At 34.7% G+C, this 22,674-nt stretch overlaps 3 protein-coding genes and 1 long non-coding RNA gene across 14 annotated transcripts; 3 read left to right on the top strand and 1 right to left on the bottom strand.

Annotated features, from left to right (window-relative positions):
- Positions 1-95: 95 nt before the first annotated feature.
- Positions 96-2,978, top strand: LOC143174280 (uncharacterized). The gene is made up of 2 exons (XR_012998098.1): positions 96-519; positions 691-2,978. It is a non-coding gene; the product is annotated as an uncharacterized LOC143174280 (long non-coding RNA).
- A 26-nt stretch (positions 2,979-3,004) lies between these two features.
- On the bottom strand, positions 3,005-6,817 carry MED26 (mediator complex subunit 26). 6 transcript variants are annotated; one of them, XM_031990655.2, is made up of 4 exons: positions 6,522-6,817; positions 4,899-4,973; positions 4,533-4,808; positions 3,005-4,307 (listed from the first exon to the last, which is right to left on the bottom strand). In XM_031990655.2, the coding sequence occupies exons 1-4, from the start codon at positions 6,582-6,584 to the stop codon at positions 3,102-3,104; spliced, it is 1,620 nt and encodes a 539-aa protein (XP_031846515.1). In that variant the 5' UTR covers positions 6,585-6,817; the 3' UTR covers positions 3,005-3,101. The 6 variants fall into 6 exon arrangements, with proteins under 6 accessions (XP_031846515.1, XP_031846520.1, XP_031846518.1 ...); XM_031990660.2 differs by lacking the exon at positions 6,522-6,817 and adding an exon at positions 6,375-6,486; XM_031990658.2 differs by lacking the exon at positions 6,522-6,817 and adding an exon at positions 6,371-6,474.
- Positions 6,818-7,356: 539 nt separating this feature from the next.
- gig (TSC complex subunit tuberin) lies at positions 7,357-16,931 on the top strand. 5 transcript variants are annotated; one of them, XM_031990640.2, is made up of 30 exons: positions 7,357-7,521; positions 8,654-8,713; positions 9,328-9,464; positions 9,560-9,753; positions 9,827-10,030; positions 10,117-10,291; positions 10,386-10,586; positions 10,651-10,792; positions 10,874-11,022; positions 11,093-11,265; positions 11,333-11,501; positions 11,576-11,797; positions 11,876-12,134; positions 12,219-12,337; positions 12,410-12,574; positions 12,668-12,833; positions 12,893-13,089; positions 13,165-13,281; positions 13,361-13,542; positions 13,626-13,839; positions 13,915-14,349; positions 14,413-14,587; positions 14,654-14,852; positions 14,919-15,102; positions 15,186-15,368; positions 15,446-15,621; positions 15,719-16,067; positions 16,182-16,322; positions 16,386-16,556; positions 16,635-16,931. In XM_031990640.2, exons 4-30 carry the CDS (start codon positions 9,692-9,694, stop codon positions 16,842-16,844), a joined length of 5,139 nt encoding a protein of 1,712 aa, XP_031846500.1. In that variant the 5' UTR covers positions 7,357-7,521; positions 8,654-8,713; positions 9,328-9,464; positions 9,560-9,691; the 3' UTR covers positions 16,845-16,931. The 5 variants fall into 5 exon arrangements, with proteins under 5 accessions (XP_031846500.1, XP_031846501.1, XP_031846502.1 ...); XM_031990642.2 differs by lacking the exon at positions 7,357-7,521 and adding an exon at positions 8,476-8,564; XM_031990641.2 differs by lacking the exon at positions 8,654-8,713 and having other exon boundaries at positions 7,370-7,521.
- A 160-nt stretch (positions 16,932-17,091) lies between these two features.
- fwe (calcium channel flower) lies at positions 17,092-22,008 on the top strand. 2 transcript variants are annotated; one of them, XM_031990666.2, is made up of 6 exons: positions 17,092-17,451; positions 17,537-17,657; positions 18,053-18,260; positions 18,381-18,488; positions 19,075-19,234; positions 20,053-22,008. In XM_031990666.2, the coding sequence occupies exons 1-5, from the start codon at positions 17,449-17,451 to the stop codon at positions 19,196-19,198; spliced, it is 564 nt and encodes a 187-aa protein (XP_031846526.1). In that variant the 5' UTR covers positions 17,092-17,448; the 3' UTR covers positions 19,199-19,234; positions 20,053-22,008. The 2 variants fall into 2 exon arrangements, with proteins under 2 accessions (XP_031846526.1, XP_031846525.1); XM_031990665.2 differs by lacking the exon at positions 19,075-19,234.
- The last annotated feature ends 666 nt before the right edge of the window (positions 22,009-22,674 follow it).

The following is a 22,674-nucleotide window of genomic DNA, read 5'->3' as shown; positions in this document are numbered from 1 at the left end:
GTGCGTGGACTCACGCTATTTCGATTGATTGCGCAGTCGCTATTACGATACCACCCTCTCGCGGGCGCCTATGCTACGTGAAATATACACATGAACGTAAATATACGATACCATGTTCCTTGAACGATATTTCGTTTGCAATAATGTCCTTTTTAATTTCGATATTTTTAAACATTTTATATTGTACAGAGCTTTAATTAGTTCATGGCTTTTAAATCTCTGTTCCACGAATATCTGTCGTCGTTTAGAATTCAATTAAATTAGCCAAGCTTTCGATAGGGTTCGTATCGTAAACGTACAAATTACGATTATTATAAATTATATTAATTGATATTACTTGTAAGATAATAAAATTACGCAGGTCTCGATATTTATTTATTTTTCTTTTTATTACTTAAAACATTCTTGATAAACTGATCTATGATTTAGAGTTCAGAGAGTGTTAGTTATGAAACAACAAAATTGATATTTTGTTGAAATGATTTATTGACAATGGGAATAAATTTCTGGAGTATATTGGTAATTAAAATTTGGTTTATTAATGAACTCCTTGTGTGTTGTTATTAATGGACATTAAATATAGGTGGTTGGTCTATTTAGTTTGACAATAATTTAATCGTATGACAACTGAATGAAATCAGATATTTCTTAAAATGTTACTTTACTATAGTCAGCTTCTTTCTGTTTTAGATGATCATAATTTGTTGTTCGAGCATCAAGCTATGATAGAGTTGCAGAAGTTCAAAAGGCACGGGTCTTCATTTAGAATTCTCAACAGTATTTTTAACTCATCATTTCATTGCATTCAATGCAATGGTATTATGTTTCTAATAATACAGAATTTTTCATTTCGAAGCAGAAACATGTTTTATTATCTTTAATCGTTTTTGTTGTATTTTAAAACTATTCTTAAATCATATAACTGATTACTTTGGAATCAAATCGAATAGAATAGTCTTTCAACTGAAAATAAGACAAGACGTATATATATATATACAAACTAAATTTTCTATATTTGAAAATTACTAAAAATTAAGTATATGAATATGTTGTAGTATTTAATTATATTAACTCATGATTTTAATATTAAATACAATGGTACATAAATGTTTGTTCAAGCAAACCACTTATGATATATTTGTGAAATAAAGTCTTCGATCAGCAGAAATAATTATCAAGTAACATCAGAAACTATAAAAATTATATTTACATCATTATTATTATTATTATTATTATCATCATCATAACAGATGATTCTCATTTTCCAAGTTCAGTAAAAATTCTGTATGAAGCTTAAACGAATGATAAAATGATTAAACAAAGTCAAACAAAAGGTAATTGTTATTATCAAAAAATGAACACATATAAAATGAGAGATTTTTCTTTTCTAATTCGTAATGTTTGACAAAGCTTTCATTATACACAGTATAGTTGCATAATATGTACATTTGTTTTCCTCCTTCTCACATAACATAATGTTATTTGGTTATTACAAAACATGTTAATACATTTTGGTTCCAGTGTTTGCATTCTTGAATGATATATTTACAGTTTGAAATCATAAAATCTCTTCTCTATTTAATTTAAGAAATTGTACAATATTTGAGATTGTTCGAACATTGGACATTGCACATAACAAACCTTTCGTTCTGTTAAAATAAACTTTTTCCCAAGATGATTAGAAAATACATAAAACGAAACTTAAATGAAACCTTTTTTCATTATAAATATGTGCAATAGTTTCTTTTGCTGTAAGTGTATGCAACGTAACACTCTATGTGACAAACATTCTTTTCCTTTTAAACTTTAATTAAGGCCCCGTTACATTCGGTTCAACTACATTTACCACGTTCAAATAATTACTTATCAGTCTGATAGTATCTATCCACTTTTAATAAATATTTTTTAAAGTTATAAAGAAAATATGATGTTAATAAGCATTTGAAATCGTCACTTTTACATGGTATATACAACTTTTTGCCATATTTATCTTAAAAAAATTTCTCGTTCAACGTCACTCCTTGCGAATTATCCTAAAATAATATTTGTTTCGATAAACCAAATAGTATTTTATAGCAAACATCGTGAATACCCTTAATTTACGTATAACTTTTTTCTTCAAATATATAATGGTACTTTGGATAGAATTTCCAAAACAACAATCCTTTTCTTGTATAGGCCAAAGTACGCTATTTGATTCTTGTCGTGTGCTTCTCTTTTCCTTGGCAAAAGAATAAAATCGTTTAAATAATTTATAAGAAGTAATCAAACCTGTATATATTCTCTAATCTAATACGAATAGTTATGTAGATCTTTAGAAAAAATTATTTATTCTATGTCCATGTACTCTGTGGTTCGAGTACCATTCAGTGGTTTGAGGATCATTTAAAAAAGAAATGGTAATTTATGCGGGGCTCCAATTATTTTCATCGGCGACGATTCAATTTGAGAGACGCTCCAATTCATTTTCTTCGTTCGTAACAATTTTGACTTGAATTTTTTGCTACGTATAGCATAGTAATGTTAATTAATGTTAATGACAATGACAATGATGATGGTATTAATACAATATTCACAACAAAAGAGAAGCATTCAGGAAATATCATCTGGACTTGAATATAGATCTATTGTGTGACATGCAATGATGCTACACATTATACCAGATATCCCTCTTCTTCGTATTTTATTCTTGTTTCCTCGGATACCGTTTTATTTTTTGTCTTTTTTTTCTTTTTGTGAACCCGTCCTGCACACGAAATACTTTGTATCGCAATGATGAATAATGATAACGATAATGATAATAATAGTATAATAATAGTAACAACAATAACAATAATAATAAAGGTAATGATGATGAATTATGTCATTTGCGACATGATTAATTTAAGTGCTAAAATGATAGTTCAAATTTGAATAATAAATGAAAAATTATAATATTAATAAAGGGTGGTAGTAACGTGAGCATGTATAGAAATAAAGAGCAATCGTAAATTGCAATACAAAATTGGTTTAATAGAGTGATCCATTGATCAATCTCTTTAATATTTTTCAGGGATTCTTCACAAGTTTGGGAATAGTAATAGAATAGGATAATAAAATTACTAATCAATAATAACATAAGGCAATATGTGAAGGAGTTGGCCATTGTAACTGGGCCTTGTTAGCATCTGATGCCATTCTCGAAATTCTTCATCAGGTCGGCTATACACATTCTTTACACCATTGATTTCTGACGACGCATCCTCCTTTACATCCTGTTTCTCGTTACAAGCAGGAGTTAAAGATGATAGTTTTGGTTGGAAGTTTCCATTTAGTCCTTCTACACACTCTGTGTGTAACCTTTTTATATCATCTTCCGTAATTTGCCTAGGTGGGTACTCTGTGTTATTCTGATCCTCAGTCAATTCTGTTTCACTTTCACCCCAATCGATTGAACTTGGATCTATAGGTGGTAACTTGGCTAGTATTTCCTCGACTGTCAGTTCGTGGGACTGTTCCGATTGCGTCTTTTGACAATTTGTAACTGATTTTTCTTTATACACTACACCCGATTCCTGACACTTTGACGATACATCGTGACAATTTTCCGTAGGCTTTAACCTACTTTCTGGCAAGCTTTCAGAAACAGCATTTCTATGCGACGAATTGTTTTGAGTACAACGAAGGAACTTGGATACTTGTTCATTGCTGCCTCTCAAAATATCTTCCATGCTGGGCGTTTCTTCATTTTGACTAGGTAGAGCACTTGAATTAATGCTAGTGTTGGTGCCACGTGCCCGCAGGTCAGCTAGCAGTTCTTGAGTTGTCTTTAATTTAGGATTTCTTGAGATACTAGCTAGTTTTTCTTTCACACGATCCTCTAATATCGGCTGCTTCTTCATAGATTTACTGCCTTTCTTTCTACCACGTTTCTTTGGACCTGAATCGTCAGGATCAGTGGAGGACTCCACGAAATGATCAGAGATTCGTTCTTTAAATGTGGGGCTAGGCACTTGCAAATTTAAATTACCACTTATATTTTCGCCGTTGAGGCGTTGCTTTTTAAAGGGTTCACTTTCAGTAACTGAGTCTGAATCATGATGTTGACAGTTGTGTTTGTCGTTTAAATCCTCTTTTCGAAGGCGTTTATTTGAACTGTGAGTTCGTGGCACTGCTTCCGTTGTGTGATGTTGACTTGAGGAACCAAGCATAGAAGTCACATCGGAACTTGTTTTATGATTACTGGTCACTGTAATTGACTGCTTGTTTGATGATGCATTAGGAGAATGTGAATGTTCACTATGCACAGATAGAGCTGGGCTAAGCACCTGTAATTGGATCATTCACAAACTTTACACATAGTTTGTTCATTTAGTGGAGTTGAATAAAGATAATTAAATGAACATAATACATTGATGATCCATTACAGTATAAAACATATACAATATAGCAAAGTACTTCTGGAAGCATTATATTCTTAACATTGCTACGTCATACTAATAAATACATAGTAAATTAAACGAATTTAAGCATGTAAAATTTGCACAACTCACTCTAAGAGGTGTAGTATCCCTCAACAATGGACTTTGAGGTTTTAAACCTCTTAATGCTGGACTTTGTGGTTTAAAACATCTTAACGCAGGACTATGTGGTTTTGCGCCATTGAGGGCAGGTGGTGCCGTGTCAGCTGGTGTAGGTTGTGGAGTGGAGTGAGCAGACGGTAGAACCATGTCTCGCCAACGTCGTACCAAATCCTTTGCACGTTTAGCCAAGGCATCATTATTTGTTTTCCGTCGAAGTTCATTAATGTGTTTTCCAAGCCTTGTAATCTACAATAATACGAATGATTCGCATCAATAAGTGGAAATAAGAATAACAGTTACAATCTAACGCTTGATACAATATTTAAAAACTAATACCTCGAGCAACTCCTTGGTGATCGTCGTCTTTTCCAGGGCCGTAATGACATCCACAACAGCTCCCATATCGACGACCTAGAAATTTCAATGTTCTTCAATACTATGTTAACCATAGATTCTTAATATATTATTACGCTCGTAAGAAACAAGTTATTTCAAATTATACCATTCCATTGATATAATTATCACCAATATATCAATCACGTAAAAATGACAAAATATGGTCACCAAGTTAAATATAAATTTGTTATGTAATACTTGTATATTTAAGATAAATAACTCTTAATACTGTAACAGACATGTTAGAAGTTCTGTAACAATGTAGAATGTACAATATTTTTACAACTGTTGCCATGTAACACTGAAGGAACCATGTAATTCAATAGTGTATCAGTACAATGTGTTGTTTATTTTTAGATAACTATCAATAATAACAATATATGGTGAATGAGTGATTTATTCAAGAAAATAATTTGCATATGTAACTTTACATATTTCTGTACAATAATTCATATACTTTGTGGTAATGTTAACTGTTCATGTTGAGCTAATAGAGGACAAATGTTATACCTCCACAGGTGTACATAAACTTCTAGGCTCTTGACAGGTGAGCTTCTATATTATCACATTCTACAGCTATTCATTGAAACAAGTGATCAGCTTTCTACCAGTGATACACATATGATGCCCAATGGTTATGTTTTTACAATAAAAATCCATCGAAAACGATTCTTCTTTTTAATTGTATAGGATATAATATTGATTTTATGATGAAACACTGGAACATATTTACTTTTGAAAATACTACAACAATAAAAGCCATACTGGTTGAATTAAGAGTGGCACGGTTCTGATAAATAATACATCAGCGTGTCCCTATGCGGACCGCGAAACGATATTCGTCAAACGAAATACGTATACGAAATGCAATAGTCAACACGTGTCCATGGGCATCCTTTAAATATGGGGCAAACGGTAAATCTGACTCACATAAAAACTGGGAAATATTTATCGCAACACCCCCTAAAACGGGGATCGGAAACGGCGATCGGGCCAAAATACCGAGAAATCCGTAAATCTCCTCGATCTTGTCGCCGAAATAATCAAGAGAGAGGAAAATTGGGGAAAAAGGAAAATAAGAAGAACCGTTCGCATCGTCTAATGTTAATTAATAACTTACATGTATGGGAGAGTGTGCAAGGACAATTGTGTAAGTTTATCGTCAAGTGTGACAACGTTATTGCAACGAGACAAAAGAGCGTATAAGAAGAGAATAAACGGAGCGAAGAGGACGTGGGGTGGCGAGGTTTCGATATCATTCCTCGGTTTCGAACATTTTCATTTGCGATTAAGGTTATATGTCCCAGGGTAGTCGACAAACGCGTTTACATTCGACGTGCGTGCACACATTCGTGCATAGAGAAGATTTGCCGACTGGCATCGTACGTACACACAGGAAACACATTACTCACTCACACGCGGAGCCGCCGCTACACTACATTCTTAGTGACTCTCGCGCACGCCACTGGTACAGGCACACGGCGCACGGGGGATCGAGAGTGGCCCGATAGCCGTTTGCGTGAGCGGACGGATGGCGCATCGCGGATTCATTCCGCTACTTACATTGTATTCCTTGTCAAGAGATTTCAACAATCTTTCGGTGAGCTCGGTGCAATATCTCTGCATCGGGGGGGCACACTTAGGGCCCTCGCGGGGAGATTAGGTTAGCGGAAAATCGGCTCCACGCGTACGAGTGTCACGAATACGAGAGCACGGGGGGACTTGCAATGGCGACTACTGAACTGTGCTCCGCTCGCATGCCCTCCCTGCCTCCCAAGTGCCTCCTAGTCGCAGCCCATGCATCGTCCCTAGCCCCACGCCGCCTCATACTGCGAGAGGCAAGCGCTACTAGCTCCTCTCGTGGTTGGATGAGGCTCCCAACCATTACTACACCTCCCTTCTATCCCCACTACTCGCTCGGCTTAAACACCAACTGTCCGCGGCTCACTTCGGACGCATCCTTGTAGGGACTATTTCTTTTAGACGATTGTCACGGTCCGCGAACTTTTTTCTTTTGAAAATCTTACCTATCGACCTCTTCTATCTTAGATCAATCGAATAGAATTCGGAACTTTCATGGTGCCATGTTTATCGTTTATTCGAATTTTCAGATTTTCTCTTCATTTTCATTATTTCCCTGAGGGATCGAGCTTAAGCAAGGTCAGCTTTAACATTGTCTCCTTTTTATCTATATCTGCGTTTGAATTTTACTATTGGTTCGTATTGTCGATTGAAACTGTTATCGCTTGAAAATGGTTAAAATTACATTTTCCTAATTACAACGCGCGCCTAATGTTTCCATTAATAAGAAAACGCGTTGAGCGTTTTCAAAGAAATTTGTAATGCGCGACGAATAAAGTGAAGTTGGGCACACGAACTTGTATTGCCAATCTGGGGAAATAAAGTAACTGTACAGTTTTTCTGTGGTAATTTTCATATATGATAAATCATTTTTTTTGTTTAAATATCCATTATAAATCGAATTAGACTTTAATTAATCAAATGTAGAATAGGTACACGAGTATTTTGAATGATAATAATTTCGTATAAACGAAATAGTAAGGTATGTACTCGTAGTTTTGTTGAGTGCATAACTATTCTTTTTTAATTTATCGCAAACCAGAATGTTAACATCTGTTGAATCCGTGAAGTTCAATGTGGATCAAAAACCTCATATTTTCAAACGTTCAGATATGTCATTCATTCTGTTTATTATCATTTTATTAATTGGGGTACGTTTTATTAGACGCAACGCCTGAAAACAGTCTCCATAACAATTTGTATAACCTAAAACATTGGAAACTTGTGGAACGTAGTATTTCAAAACTTTTACAAAGTTCCTTGTTTTTGTAGCATTTAAATTCGAAAAACGATCGATATTATAAATAAACATTGAAATATATATCGACATGTTTACTAAATCAAATAATTTCCCCACAATTTCGTTCATGATCGTTTCCATATTTTTCATACATACGTATTTTTTATCATATTACTTTTTAGATTAATACCGTCAATAAACAGAGATTTCGTTTTTACGCAGTACGTTATGAATAAAAAGTTATATTATTGGATTTTGAATCAGTCAATTTAAAGGTTAATTTTTATATTTACGTCAAGTGAAAATTATATAATAAAAAATTTAATTCATTAAAATAACGTTTGAACCATATGAATAATACAATAAGATTATTTTATAAGAAAATTCTTGGAAGTGCAAAAGGCAATTTCCAATTTTATATTAATTTTTATATATATTCATAAAATTGTCATTTTAATAGTATATAAAGTGATTGATATATTTCATTTTGAACTTGAAATGCAAAGGGAAACAGTAATAGACTGTATCAATTTATTTGAACAAAGTAAAAGGTTTCATAACCATCAAGATTACTTCAACTACAAGTACCGTAATAATTTTGACATTTTTAAAGGAATGTTAATTAGTTTAAAATCTTTGTAATTGTACAAATACTAGTATACACATGTAATATTTTAAAAAACGTGTTCACATCAGAATGTCTGCAAACAAAACTGTATAATGAACAAAAGTATTATGATTACATTGTAAAAGATTGAATGTATGTACAAATACAATTCTATAAGGTATAACACATAGTATTCAATTTGTCTTTTTATAAGTTATACAAAAATTATATTGATTTATCTCAATTGGAATTAATTATTGTTTATAGGTACATATTCGGTTCATTTGAATTTCCCGCCATGTGAAGTAGATAAAAAACGACATTCAGGTATCGTTTCCATTATATTTAATTGAATCAATTTTCGAAATGCAGATCGGAAAACAAATGAATACTCTCCTTCCGAAGAATATTCCCAATATCCCCTCATTTTTACAAAAAAAGTTTGATTTTCTTTGTATCCAGTCTAATTTTTAATTAACGAAAAGAAAAATAATCTTGAAAATTCGCCATACTGTATTGACTGTAAAGATATCGACAGTCTTCTATAGTGACTTTTCATGGTCACCGATTACAGCTGATTGGTGTTTGGTATTCCGGTATACCTATTGTTTTCACGTAATACGTTTCATTAACGTTCTCCAAGCCAGATTTATATTTGATATGTCTAACATTGGTGGACGCAAATCATTCCGGCTACGATCCAGTGTTTCCTTTTAGCTGTTAAAATAAAATGTCGAAAATGAGCTCGAAAGACAAAGATAACAAAACCTTACATGATAAACTGAAACAATTTTTTCGTATTAACAAAGGTGATTTTGTACACTGCAGTAAATAGTACTCTTATTTGAAACCATAAACCGTATTGGCAATGATCAGAATATGTTTTTCTTTTTCTATGAAAAGTAAGCAGAAATATCTCATCAATACGATATTCATTTTAGGAAACTATAAAAGTCGTGAAGATTTTACGTTAACCACTGATCTTGAGAAAGAAATCAGCCCTGAAAGTCCTGTACACCATCGTACAAAAGCGATTAAAGACCTTTGCGATGCAGTTCTTAATCAGCAGTGGGAAGATGTAGGTAGATGGTTTTCAATAATAAATTTGTTGATAGAAGGATGGTAGAAAAAATTACACAGGATACAAGTAAACTTTTATTAAACATCTTTTAGACAGCAGCTGAAAGATTATGGTATTTGGTACAAGATCTTTTAGGCAAAGATGTACCTCGTGAGCATAGACATGTAACATTGAATTTTTTACGATGTCTTGTCCAAGGCCAATATTCCAAACTATCTTCTCTTATGAGAGTAAAATTTTTTGTGGTTGTCAAAGAACACAATATTCCGGAAGACATTGGACCTAGGTATTTTGATATTAATAGGCATTATCAATGTAATAAGTATTAGTACTGTTACATTTGTACTATTTTATTTTAGATTGGAGCTTTTACAAAGTTTAACAGAAAATGGGAAAGATATATTACATTTGGAAGAAAGAATGGGACCATTTCTATTAGAATGGATGCCTATTGTAACAGCAGGAGATGCGAAGAGGGGTGCTGAGTTCTTGTCTCTTCTTGTTAATGTCATAAAATTCAATTCAGCATACATAGACGATGACATTATATCAGGACTTGTCCAGTAAATGTTCAAAAATTTTTCCAGAACAATTATGATACTAATTTATAGTTGTAACAAGAAATATTCTATATTTTTTATACTTTTAGGTACATTTGTCATCTCTGTTATTATAGCAATAGCACTGAAGTTGTTTCCGGGTGTCTAGAAGCTTTAGATGCAATTGTATGCTACAGTAATTTGCACTCTGACTCATTACAAACTTTTATCATAGCTTTGTGTGGAAGCGTAAATGTCGAAACATATTGTCAAATAAGTTGGAAGGTATGGTAGAAAACTGTATAAAAATTTGAATGCAAAATTGTATGTAATCATGAAAAAGTAACATGCAACATTTACATACAATTAAATATTTCAGATAATGCGTAATCTGTTAGGAACACACATGGGTCATTCTGCATTGTATACAATGTGTCGTTTATTACAAGATGCCAATTTTCAGCGAGACGTACGTTTACTCAGGGGTGCCGTGTTTTATGTAAATATGGGTCTCTGGGGTACACATAAAATTCCAAAACTGGAGTGTACTCCTACATCGGTTTTACCTTCATTTTTCCAAGTAAGTTACAAAGTGCGTTTAACATTATTATCTGTAAAGTATTGTCTATTTTCTTATTCAACAGGCTTTAAAATGTAATCACCCTATTGTCATGTACGAAGTGACACTGTCCATTCAGAGATTAGTGACCAAATACGGTGCTGAATTATGGGATCCCACATGGAGCATTATTCTTGACATCATAGAGGAAGTTATTTCTCACACGGGTAAAATGTGAAATTCATAAATTCGCATTTTTATGTGAACTACATAATGTTTTCGTTTCATTTTCTTTGTTTTTCTTATAGAGACCAGTAATCAACTCGCATCTAGACAAGTTTCAGTGAGTTTACATGAAACGATAAATACCATCGAAAATTTATTGGATAACAACCATTATAATGGTTGTGTTCAACGATTTTACGATCTTGTTGAACGGTGCAGTGATACACGACCTGTAATTATTATACTTATAAAACAGTTGTACACACGAAAAGATACACATAAAATTGAATGTCTCTTTTCAGGAAGCATCTGTTTTAAAATTAATCGAATATAGGGGACGTACTATAGGACCTACTCACTATCAATGGCAACCGAAATTAGCCAGTTTAATGGAACGTTATTATAAATTGGAAACGCGTACGACTGTTAGAATGAAAATCCTCGAAGTTTTAACAAATGTCATTCAAGTTAATAGGTATAATAAATTATAAATGTTGTATAAACATAGCTACGTAGCTTTTAACTTTATTTCTTTTAAATAGGTCTAGATACGAAGACGAATTGATCGAAAGAATTGTTGTGCCATATTTTCAACATATAGATGCAGATTCAGATATTACGATCCGTAATGGTGTCGCATTCTTACTTGTTGATCTTTGCCTCGAATGTGATACAAAACGATGTCTGGAACTTCTAGACATAGTGGAGAAGGTATTGTATCAAATTAATATTGATTCTAATGTTACACTCACAAATAAAAAATTAACGATCAGTGTTTCTTTTAGTTAATCAATAAGCCCTTCTGTTCTGATATTCCAATCACGAAAGACACTGACATTAAAGATGTAAAAACTGCAGTTGTCGGTGTAATAAAAATCTTAACATCGAAAATTTACAATTTGCCATCGAGCCATGCGATACGCGCTTATAAGGTTTTGGTGAATCATCTTGATCAGCATTATAAAGATCCAACCGTCTTCCACGATGTTTCTACGATTCGATATCTGGTAAATAATCTCGTACACTTTGATTCGAAATTTGAAGGTTTCTTTAGATGAATTTTACATGCAATGTATCTTATTCAGATCTTTGAGTGTTTCTTGAAAATTAGAGCAAACACACTGTATCATCTTGGGTTTCCAGATGCACAGAATGCATCTGTAACCAGGTTCAGTCCGTATTTAGTTTTAGAACATGCTGCAACTGAACGAATAAATAGCGGTGGCGGTGGAAGTAGCCCTCCGCCAGCAAGTCCAGCTCCGTCACATTTATCTTGTCAGATTACTTATATGTCATTGGCACACGCATGTAAAGCCGTCATTTCCTGCATTAAATCGGAGAAAGGTTTATATTCTTCGATTCATTCTTATCGACAGCTTTTCAGGTAACCGAACAAAAGTTAAGGTAACAAATCTTTTATGTTTGTAGATTGGAAAGTTTTACAACTCGTATTAAAAGAGCTACCGCAAGTAATGCAAAATAGAGCCTTGGTATTGTCACGGCATACTAATGATATCGATTGTTTCGCTGCTGCACTTTGTTCAATGGTCAGTGGAAAAAAATACGTTACTCTGTATCCTTAATGTGTTCGCTAAAATTGATTTAATTTATTTCAATAGGTCAGTGATAAGAACTTACGACTTCCAGAATCTTTGTATAATGTTCCTCCGAAATTTACTCTGTCTGAATTTCGTGTTCACGTTTTTCCAGTATTAGCGTCGTTAGCCTCGTATCATGCGCATCTGGATCCTAATTTACAGCAACGTTTAATAAAATGTTTAGAGGTAGAAAACAAAATATATTTTTTCGAAATTATTATGTAATATTTGATATCTAAGGACACGGATGGAAGTATTATATATATTTCTTAATTTCAGGTTGGTTTAACTGCGAAATGTGCTAGTCAATGTGTTACTAGTCTTACAACTTGTATTTTGGAAATGCGTGACGCGATGAACAAACTTTTATCAGAAGTTCTCTTGAATTTGTCTAAAATTTCAGCGACAGTACACATCGCTATACCAATCTTGGAGTTTTTGTCCAGTAAGTATAAAGCTTTTCCACCTGTTTTCACAGACGTGTGTCAATATGTATTCTTTCAGCTCTTACTAGACTGCCAAAGGTTTTCGCGAGCTTCATTGGAGACCAATATATGTCAGTTTTCGCTATTTTACTGCCATATACAAACCCATTTAAGTACGACCACTATACGGTCTCCTTGGCACACCATGTGATTGCAGTGTGGTTTCTAAAGTGTCGATTACCATTTCGAAGAGATTTTGTCAAGTTTATTACCACAGTTTGTATAATATCTAATTAATCACTAGTTAAATTTAATTAATATCATACGAATAATACATTTTCTTTTATATAGGGTTTGAAAGCAAACGTAATAATACCGTTCGAAGAAGGGCATTTAATGAAATCAGATTTTAACTTCATAAACGAAGACTCATCAAATAGAAAACGTAGCTCGAGTTTAACGGAACAGGTGTGCACGAATGAACACAATTTTATTGTAACCTACTTTTATCTTAATACATTCGCTACTGTGTCGTTCTTACATATAGGGTAGTAGAGGTCGAAGGGAAAGACCAATAATGTCGAATCGCATGATAGGCGAAAGTAAAGTATCGGATTTGAAACCACCCATCGACGAGGCTTTAATGACTTTTCACGTTGAGCTTACCGAAACTTGTATCGATTTGATGGCTCGATATACATTCTCAACATACTCGGCTCGGCCTAAAAGGTAAACTCATGAGTTCTGCATATTTATTTTTAATAAGGAACTTTTCTACACTGTGTTCACCTTTCATTTTTCACGCTGCACAGACTTTCAACTGCTGACTTTCTTCTTAAAGAAGGCCAGTCAATGACATGGTTGCTTGGAAATAAACTTATCAGTGTAACGACCAGTGGTTGCAGCAATAAAGCGATGCGAGGCGGTCTCTGCGATAATTGTTGGGTGGCCTGTAAACCTGGCCCTCAGTCACCGGAACACACAAGGACATCTCAGTTGAATTTGAGGAGGGCGTCAAGTACAGAGGTATCTTCACTTCTCGTTATATTTCTCTCGCTATTCGAAGAATGTTTCTGCAATAAAAAAGGTAATGAAACGTAGACAGCCAAGGAGGAGAAATTGTCTAGGCAGTCTTCCGGGGGTCATGCTAGCTCCACAGGCAACACAGCTGCGAATTCTCCAATAGAAGAGTTAAAGAAAACGTCGGACGATTTGGAGACGACGAAAAGGGAGTATCCCGCGGAGAAAACGGAGAAAGAGCAAACCGCCGAATCCTCGAAGTTGGAACAAATACTCAACAGCCAGAAGCAAGAGGAACATGTGCTTTGCGCTTGTTGGTGTCAAGGCTGGGCCGAGATATACGTGCGCAGACCTACAGGCGACATGTCTTGGATAATGAGGATTCAAAATTCTACGCAATTCGAGTCGCACGTGGATTTCCCTGTACACGACATACTGGCATTGTACAGACCGACCCAGGATATATCGCAGAAGCAACAGGAGTCAACGTCAGAATATTCTGGAGATGAAGGAGAGGTAACATAAACACGAACAATTATTGGAAGACGTTTCAGTATTGTGATACAACACTTTTCGCAGGACACTGCGGATAAAAACCAAGATCAAGCATCGATCGATCACGGTAGCACGTTAAAACCTGTTGCATCTTCTACGTCGTCTGGTCCAATCGCGATACCAGGCTCACCTGCTCGACCAAATCCCTCCAGGCAAAGCTCGCGCGACAGTTTGGAAAGTTTAGACGACGGTGACGATGGTATGAAAGCTTCTGACGACAATTGATAGAAACACTGGACTGTTAAAGGGTAACGGTTGTTGACAGATCTACGCCGTTCCCGGAATCCAGTGCGCAGATCAAACTCTAGTCCCGAGATGAGCGCTAATTGGAAGAATCCGTTTTTAAATAAGGATAAATTAAACCTGCAACAAGCGGACCGAGAACTTTCATCCGGGGATCTGGAGATTAAACTCGACGCGGAACTGAAGAACCGTGCGAAGAACACCTACGCGAAGGACATGAGGTATTTCCTTCAGAATTATTCTAGTTCCTTCTCGGCTTAAAATGCTGATTTACTCGAATTTCGTAGGGTCAGTTGCGAAGCTATACCAGAAGAGATATTCGGCATGGGCACGACACCCCCATCTTCGGAGAACACGTCGGATCATCCGTCTGCGTTGAGGTCTCAACGTTCTTATCCAGGAGCAACGCAAGTGACTCAGGTTATCACGACTACCAGCAATACCGTTCCGCCATCGCCAACCACTCTGCAGGTACTTGCTGTCTTGGAACAAACAACGTTCACAATTGTAGCATAAGTTGAATTTACAAAATTCCACTGAACACGTTTTCGTAGGTACAAGGAAACTTCTTAGGGGTACAAGCACGCACCGCGCAAATACAATCATCCACTGCAAAGCCTCCGCAATCACCCACTCAGACTTATCCTCGGTTATCTAGTCTCGAGCCAGGTCAGAAGCAAGCAGCGACAGGATCAGAGAGTAAACCACCCATTGGACGAAACCACCTTGGGGACAAAGTATCGTCTCGTACCAATGATATTTTCCTTGTTCCTCTTACTCGTTGGAAATTGTACGGTCCCGTTATGTTTAACAGAAGGATGAAAGGCCAGATCCGTCCATGTTACCTCCTTTGCCACTACCGTTCCGTGATAGAGGTCATACGATTTCCGTGATGAGTCCCGTGAAAAAATCTCGTAGCGAATGGGATAACATACGCAGAGGGAACTCGCCACGTGTGAAGGATCCCCCTAAAGCAGGTATTAATCCTAGGTATGTATTTTGCACTGAATACCCGGGCAATTAATATTTATCAATTGTTTTCGTCGTGACAAGTTATTAAAGTTTCTTTTGAACGCTTGCATTACAGTTTTGTTTTCTTACAACTATACCATACAGCGCACTTCGGCTCGCCTTCAGAAAAACCGTTGTTAGTTCCGCAAACGACAGCCGTGCAGAGAGCAGTAACGAATTTAGATAGGATACAGCCGTACGAAACCCATAAGATCGGGGTTCTTTACGTTGGACCCGGACAAGCGTCCAACGAGGTGGAAATTCTGGCTAATCAGCATGGATCCCTTCGGTACACGGAGTTCCTGCAGCGATTAGGGACATTGGTCCGACTAAAGGACGTCGATGAAAGCGTATTTCTGGGAGGTTTAGATCGCAACGGTGAAAACGGTAACTTCGCGTATATCTGGCAAGACGATGTCACACAGGTTTGTTGCATTTTCAGGCGTGGATGAGATTCGTTTTCTGCTTTCAATGCTCAACGTAAATTCATTTGTAGATCATTTGAAATGTTTAAAGGCGAATTAAGAAAATCTTTTCAGGTAGCGTTTCACGTGGCTACTTTGATGCCGACTAAACCGAGCGACCCAAAATGTACCTCCAAAAAGCAGCACATCGGGAATAATTACGTTACCGTGGTGTACAACGAATCTGGCGAATCGTACAACATACAAACTGTAAAGGTATGCGTTTCAACGGGTGCTTCTAATTGAGATATAATATTACTTCAACCTTCCTAATTTTAGGGGCAATTTAATTACGCGTGTGTTGTGATTCAGCCCTTGGATCACGGTACCAATCAAGTTACAGTTCAAGTGAAAGAAGAATTAGCGAAACATATTCGGCACAGCGAACCTAAAATAATTTCAGACCAAAATTTAGCAATTTTATCACGGCAGCTTGCTCTTCATGCGAATGTAAGTGCTCTGTTTAATAACTGCTCTAATGTAGTTTCATAATGTTCAATGTTTTATAATTATTTTATCCTCATATAGCTTGCTTCAATGGTTTCGTCGTCTCTAGAACAAAACAGTCACAATCCGTATGCCTCTAATTGGTTAGAACGTTTGCGACACATAAAGCGGCTCAGGAACCGCGTGTTACAGGAAACAGTAAATAACAATCCGGATGGGACGACCGACGAATTATCGCCAAGATCAAGTAAACGCGTTTATATGGACGATTTTACTGAATATACAACATGAATCTGATTCCAATAAAAACATTACATAAACGTTGTTATTAATGTAATTCGTATTCGTATAAACATATGTAAGTTTTTGATGCAATAATCTGATGAATAGTCATTATGTGAATCCCCTGACTGGTACGACTGTTCTATATAGAGACAAGAATATTTTTTCCGTTGGACTTTGAGTGCAACAGCGCATGCTTTCTATGTAACGAGTAATTATTGTTAGCGTATATTATTATTTTTAATTTAATTTGTCGTTTAATTTAATGAGACCGATTGGAAATGAATGGGGAAGGGTGATTTATATTTGTACATAAGAACATATTGGTCGCGATTTTTGAAGCAACTACACCTTATTGGTGTTTCTAATATTTATTTGGTGCCGATTGGTAGACGTAAGAGGTTACGTTCAACCACGTGAACGTTGGCAGTGTCTAACCAGCCATTGAGAATTTTCACGTGAGAACTAAAATCGTTGACAGATGGAAGCGCCTCTGCCCACATAATTAAGAAACTCACGGGTCGATTTTCTGTACAACAACAGATCCTTGAAGTGCTGTCAGTTCTATTTGGTTCTGTCAGCTGGCGAAGAAGAGGATCGTGGAACGATCAAAATGGTAAATATGTTTGAAATATGTGAGAACATGATCGCTCGTATATATTCGTGTGGCTTTAAAAGTGACAAGTTCTTTGCTGTTTCAGTCGTGGTCTGAAAAAATAATGACGATTATGCAGAGACCAGGGCAGGATCCTGTTGCCAAGGACGATGTACCTTGGTGGATGAAATATGCTGGGCGAGGACTCGGCACTGTAGGGAGTCTGAGTACGTTTTCCAAAATAATACACGTTGCGACACGTGATTTGTTTCGCCATCACGTTACCGATCTATTGTCGTATTTTATATAGTAACGAAATGCATATAACGATCGAACTTAGATTTATAATATTTACAATATTTAGACGATAAACATATATATACATACGTATATATCTATATATATATATATTTAAAACTTGTAAGTTCTCTCTTTTTTCTTTATTTTCATCTTCCAGAAAATGAAATTAATATTTGGTTATGTTGATTTATTTAATGCTGCAATTACTTGTTTGTATTTAAAATACTTGCAACGGATACAAAGGAAACACATAGCGATTAGGATCTATAGTTTGTAAGCCTCCATGTTCATTCTTATAATAATTCCCATCGATTTGTTGCAGTTGCAATTTTTCTTGGAGCATGGAATTGTGTAGCGATACTCTTGGGTTCTATAGATTGCCTGATTAGCGGTATGTGGCAGATGGTGGCTGGTTTTGTAGTTGTAATGATAGAAGCACCATGTTGCTGCCTATTTATTGATTTTGTACAAAACTTAAGTGATTGGGTGGAGAAGAGACCCTATTGGAATAGAGCAGCGGCGTATTGTTTGTAAGTATATTCTCTTAACAGATATTTCTCTTTACTATTCACTGTTATATTTATCTTCGGTTTCAATGTTGTACAGTTTCTCTTATAGATTAAGCGTATAGCGTCTCTTTGTTATTTCAGGATGGCGCTTCCACCAGTCTTCCTGTGTTTAGGAATGAGTAGTCTATTTGGCAGTGGCCTCATATTTGCAACAGGTGTAATATATGGATTGATGTCGCTTGGTCGAAAGTAAGTGGCAATTACTTCATTCGTAACATTATAAGAAATATTATCCATAAGGAAAGTATGAAGTTTATTTAATAACATACCTTTACAGGTATAAATCATTACTACATAAAGATAAACACGATTTTTTCTTGAAGTTCGGTTTTATTAATCGTTTTTATACTTTCTGTTCAATTATGCTAAACAAACTATGCAGTGTGTTGTGCAATAATATGTGCACATGTCGTTTGCTTCTAGGTGGAAGAGTAATTGTTCATATTACCTCATGTTTGTTTGTATTTGTTTGAGTTTGTTGCTACGGGTTTTGGGTACCTCCTATTGTATACATAGTGTTTCAAGTTTGGACTAACAAATCCTGAAAACACACGTTGCGAACGTGCATCTAGACAAATTGGAACACTGTGTATGAAACTACTAACACTATTCACCATGGCGTTTTACTGTGATCGTTTAAAACTGCGATATTATTTGTTTAATTTTCTTAACATACTTTGCGTAGTATGGATTATTAAATTACAATGATACGTAACAATAATATATCCGATAAATATAATTCCTAATGTTCTTACTAATACACTAATAATAACAGAGGATCCAGGCCCGACCAAGCAGGAATGACGTCGGGTATGGGTTCCCCGCAGGGTACTGTACCTCCTACTACAGATCACCCTGCGACTCTCGTGGAGGATCCTGATGACTGGAGGCGTTCATAAATCATCAAACATTCATTGCACCACTTCACTAACCAGGCAATAATATATAAAGTTTAAAATTTATTCTTACATTTTTAGTATTCTAGACGTTGCTTAAATTCTTTTAATATCTAGCTACATTACAGTTCTATTAGAGTTGATAGAGTTAATAATATATGTTTGACTTATATTATACTTATATCATTTATATGCTACTGCTTTGCACTTCTCATCAAACCATTCCATGATATTTTGCTAAAGAATTTTCTTATTTACAACACGTGTTTAAATTTGCAAAGTAACACACAAATTGTGAGCCCTGTGGTTGTGCAAATATATTATGTTCATGAATGTTTACGCTTGAGAAAATTAATTTTTAATTTTAACCCTCTAAAATTTCTATGTAAATAATTGTATCCGTTTCCAGCATAACATTAAGTATCTTTGGATTCTTCTGTACTAACGACGTATGTGTGTATTGTTCTTGTACACGTTAAACACGTCTGTTTTATTCAGATTAATCGCGCAATTTGCATGTCATTATTTGTTCTTCCCTATATGTAGAAGAGAAACGCCTATTTACGTGTTTCGAAATACTTGAACTGCAACTGTTGTCGCACATTCGCATCGAATATTACCTTCTAAGCTTCGTAATTTTAATTGGTAATTTTCCATAATTGTAGATTTAGGTAATAACAGTAGTACGTTAAGATTAGATAATGAAAGTAACATATTAGATTTAGGTGATAAAGTTATATTTACATTTTAGTTCATTTATAGATTAATACGATTAAATATTTTGAGTACCTAGAATTAGGTAATATTCTATAATATAATAGAAAATTGGATATATTTTAATCATGTGTAATTTGTAGGGCACCTCTTCATGAAATGAGATCAGCAATGACAAACATAGAGGTTCCTTCATCAAGTATGCAGGCCACTCTTGTTGAAAATGCTCAACCAATAGGTTTTTCCAGTAAACCAGATAGCAATGTTTGACTTTTAAGAATTAATTGGCGACGTGGTTATCATTTTGTATGAATGATGATGAATGTTGACTTGGTCGAACAATGAACAGCCAAGCCCATGAACCATCATTGTTACAATAAAATACTTATTTATTTCGAATAATACTTGAAAACTTTATAGCAATCAATTGGTATTAGCATGATTTATTCTGTGGATCGTTTATGTCGTTTGTGTTAGAGTTTGAATGAAACATTAGTCAATTGTTCTTAATCTGTTAGTGTAATATTAGTCGTGTAATTTTGTTGATCATAAAATTTCGTTCTATCATGCATACTTCTCGATTTGTTTAGAGCTGGAAACGTTGGTGTTAACAATGTACTATGCCAATATGAATTATAATTTCATTCGTACGTCTATTACGTACATTCGAAAATTTATTGCGAGCAAAATCAGATTGTTCTACTTGAAATAATGCCAAAGTTAAAGACTGCTGCGACATCATATTCTAAACATTATTATTCATGGGCTTGGTTTCCATGTGGTCCTACTACATACTTGTAATGCGTGTCATACAACATGATCTAAGAATGAAATTCGTGATGAATAAAACTAATTATCGTACTAGTTGATTTTGGATGTGGTTAACTGTTACACTTTTAGACGTGTTCGAGTCCATGAGTTGACTTTCTCAAAACTAAAACATGTAACACTTCCAAAATCAAAGCATTTTAAGACTTTGAGGCAAACTATTTGCAGGTTGCAAAGACTAATGAGTCATAACTTGTTAGTTTTATCATTTCTTCCTTATACAGTTTTTTTTAATGTTCTTCTCTCTGCCAAATTAACTATATGTATATATAGATACGTTAATTTGTTACTATATGTATGTGCTTGAATTCGTTCGCAATTATTTTACCGGATACACATGTGAAATTTCTGTTATGTGTACTTTTATAAGACTTTTATCGTCTAGACTTCCAAACTGAGTATACGATAGTTTATATTTCATATTTGTGGCCAAATATAGTTTTAAAATTTATTGAAACCGTCAACTAATTTTTTATGCGATCTGGCAAAGAGAAGGAATAATTGTGCTAAAAAAAAAAAGAAATGGGAATACGTTGTGTTTGAGCCTTCATGGTATTTAGTCTGCATACTATTTTAATCACGACTGTTTTTTGTCGAACACCAACTTTTGCTCATTGTTAGTCCTATTTTAATTCCGTTTTTTTTCTTCCTTTTTCATCGTACAGTTATCATGTATCTTTAATCGAATAAGCATTTATTTCTTATTATGAATTATCAAACTACTCGATCATTTTTCCCCTACATTCCTATTTTCAAGTAATTTATTTATTAAGAGCGTAAGTCTATGTAGAAGTACTCCAGGATGAACTAGAATTTTGAGTCCTATATTATTGATTTTTGTATGAAATTTGCCAAATGAAGTTTAATTTAAACGCCATTCTTAGAGGCAGATAGAGAAGATTATATTGTTAGAGTTCGTATTAGAAAATCAACGTTTATTGTGATTAGTATATTTCATTGTGATTATTCGTAACTAAGACTTTAAGCACATTGTGTTAACGTAGACTAAAACGATAGCATACTTACATCACGTATAGGGAAATAATTGAATGTGCGTTAATCCCATTCAATGGGAAAGTGCGCAGCGCGTCGTATTTGTACATTGCATGCAGCTTATGTACAGACACACACGTTAAGCATTTGTGACTTCCACACCTGATTCGATTTTCTCATCATTACGAAGGATTCTTTTGGAAAATTTTATATTTTGACAAACGTGGAAATGGTATATGTTGTTTATCTTGATGTAATAAATGTCTATCGTAACTGAATCATAGGTAATGCTAAGTAAAAAGTCGAATTCTGTGGTATACTGTATAAATCAAGGATTAGATTGGAAACAGATATTGAGCGTTTTCATGATCTCATTTTAAATAAGCATTTTAAATAATGAAGAACCTGCATATCTTACCGAAAGCAAAACATATTTCTGCAAACTCGCAACAAATACAAAGAAGAAGAAAACATTTAAAATAACATACTGAAGACAGAAATGAATAGAGTATATGGTAAAATTACATTTATGGCACCGTAATTGACATTATAAGTAGGAAAGGAGAGGAATATCATAATTATATTTTCCTGTCATGAAAAATGTGTTCAAAAGTCGGATGATTTATAGTTTCACATGTACTTTTGACCAAGTATTATCGAGAAGAGTCATACTCTACAATGGGAGTATGTATATATAGTTTATAATAGATTAGTGAACTATGTATAAATTTGAAAGAAGCAAATAGTTTCTTTGCAGTGTACTGAAATACAGTATATAGATATTAAGCTTCCATTGCATAAAATATCAGACGAATATTTATTACTCATCTACTGCTTACTACTTTATTGTGATTATCAGCCAGCTTCGAATATTCATAAGGAAGAAGTAGATTTATGTAAAAATGTCTGGAAGGAAATGTTCAAATGGGTTCTATTCTCTGAAT

The sequence above is a fragment of the Nomia melanderi genome, chromosome 2 (assembly GCF_051020985.1).
Source record: "Nomia melanderi isolate GNS246 chromosome 2, iyNomMela1, whole genome shotgun sequence".
In the NCBI taxonomy this organism is placed as follows: Eukaryota; Metazoa; Arthropoda; class Insecta; order Hymenoptera; family Halictidae; genus Nomia; species Nomia melanderi.
The sequence above is the reverse complement of the archived record's forward strand: the minus strand, read 5'-3'. Positions and strand labels throughout refer to the sequence as shown.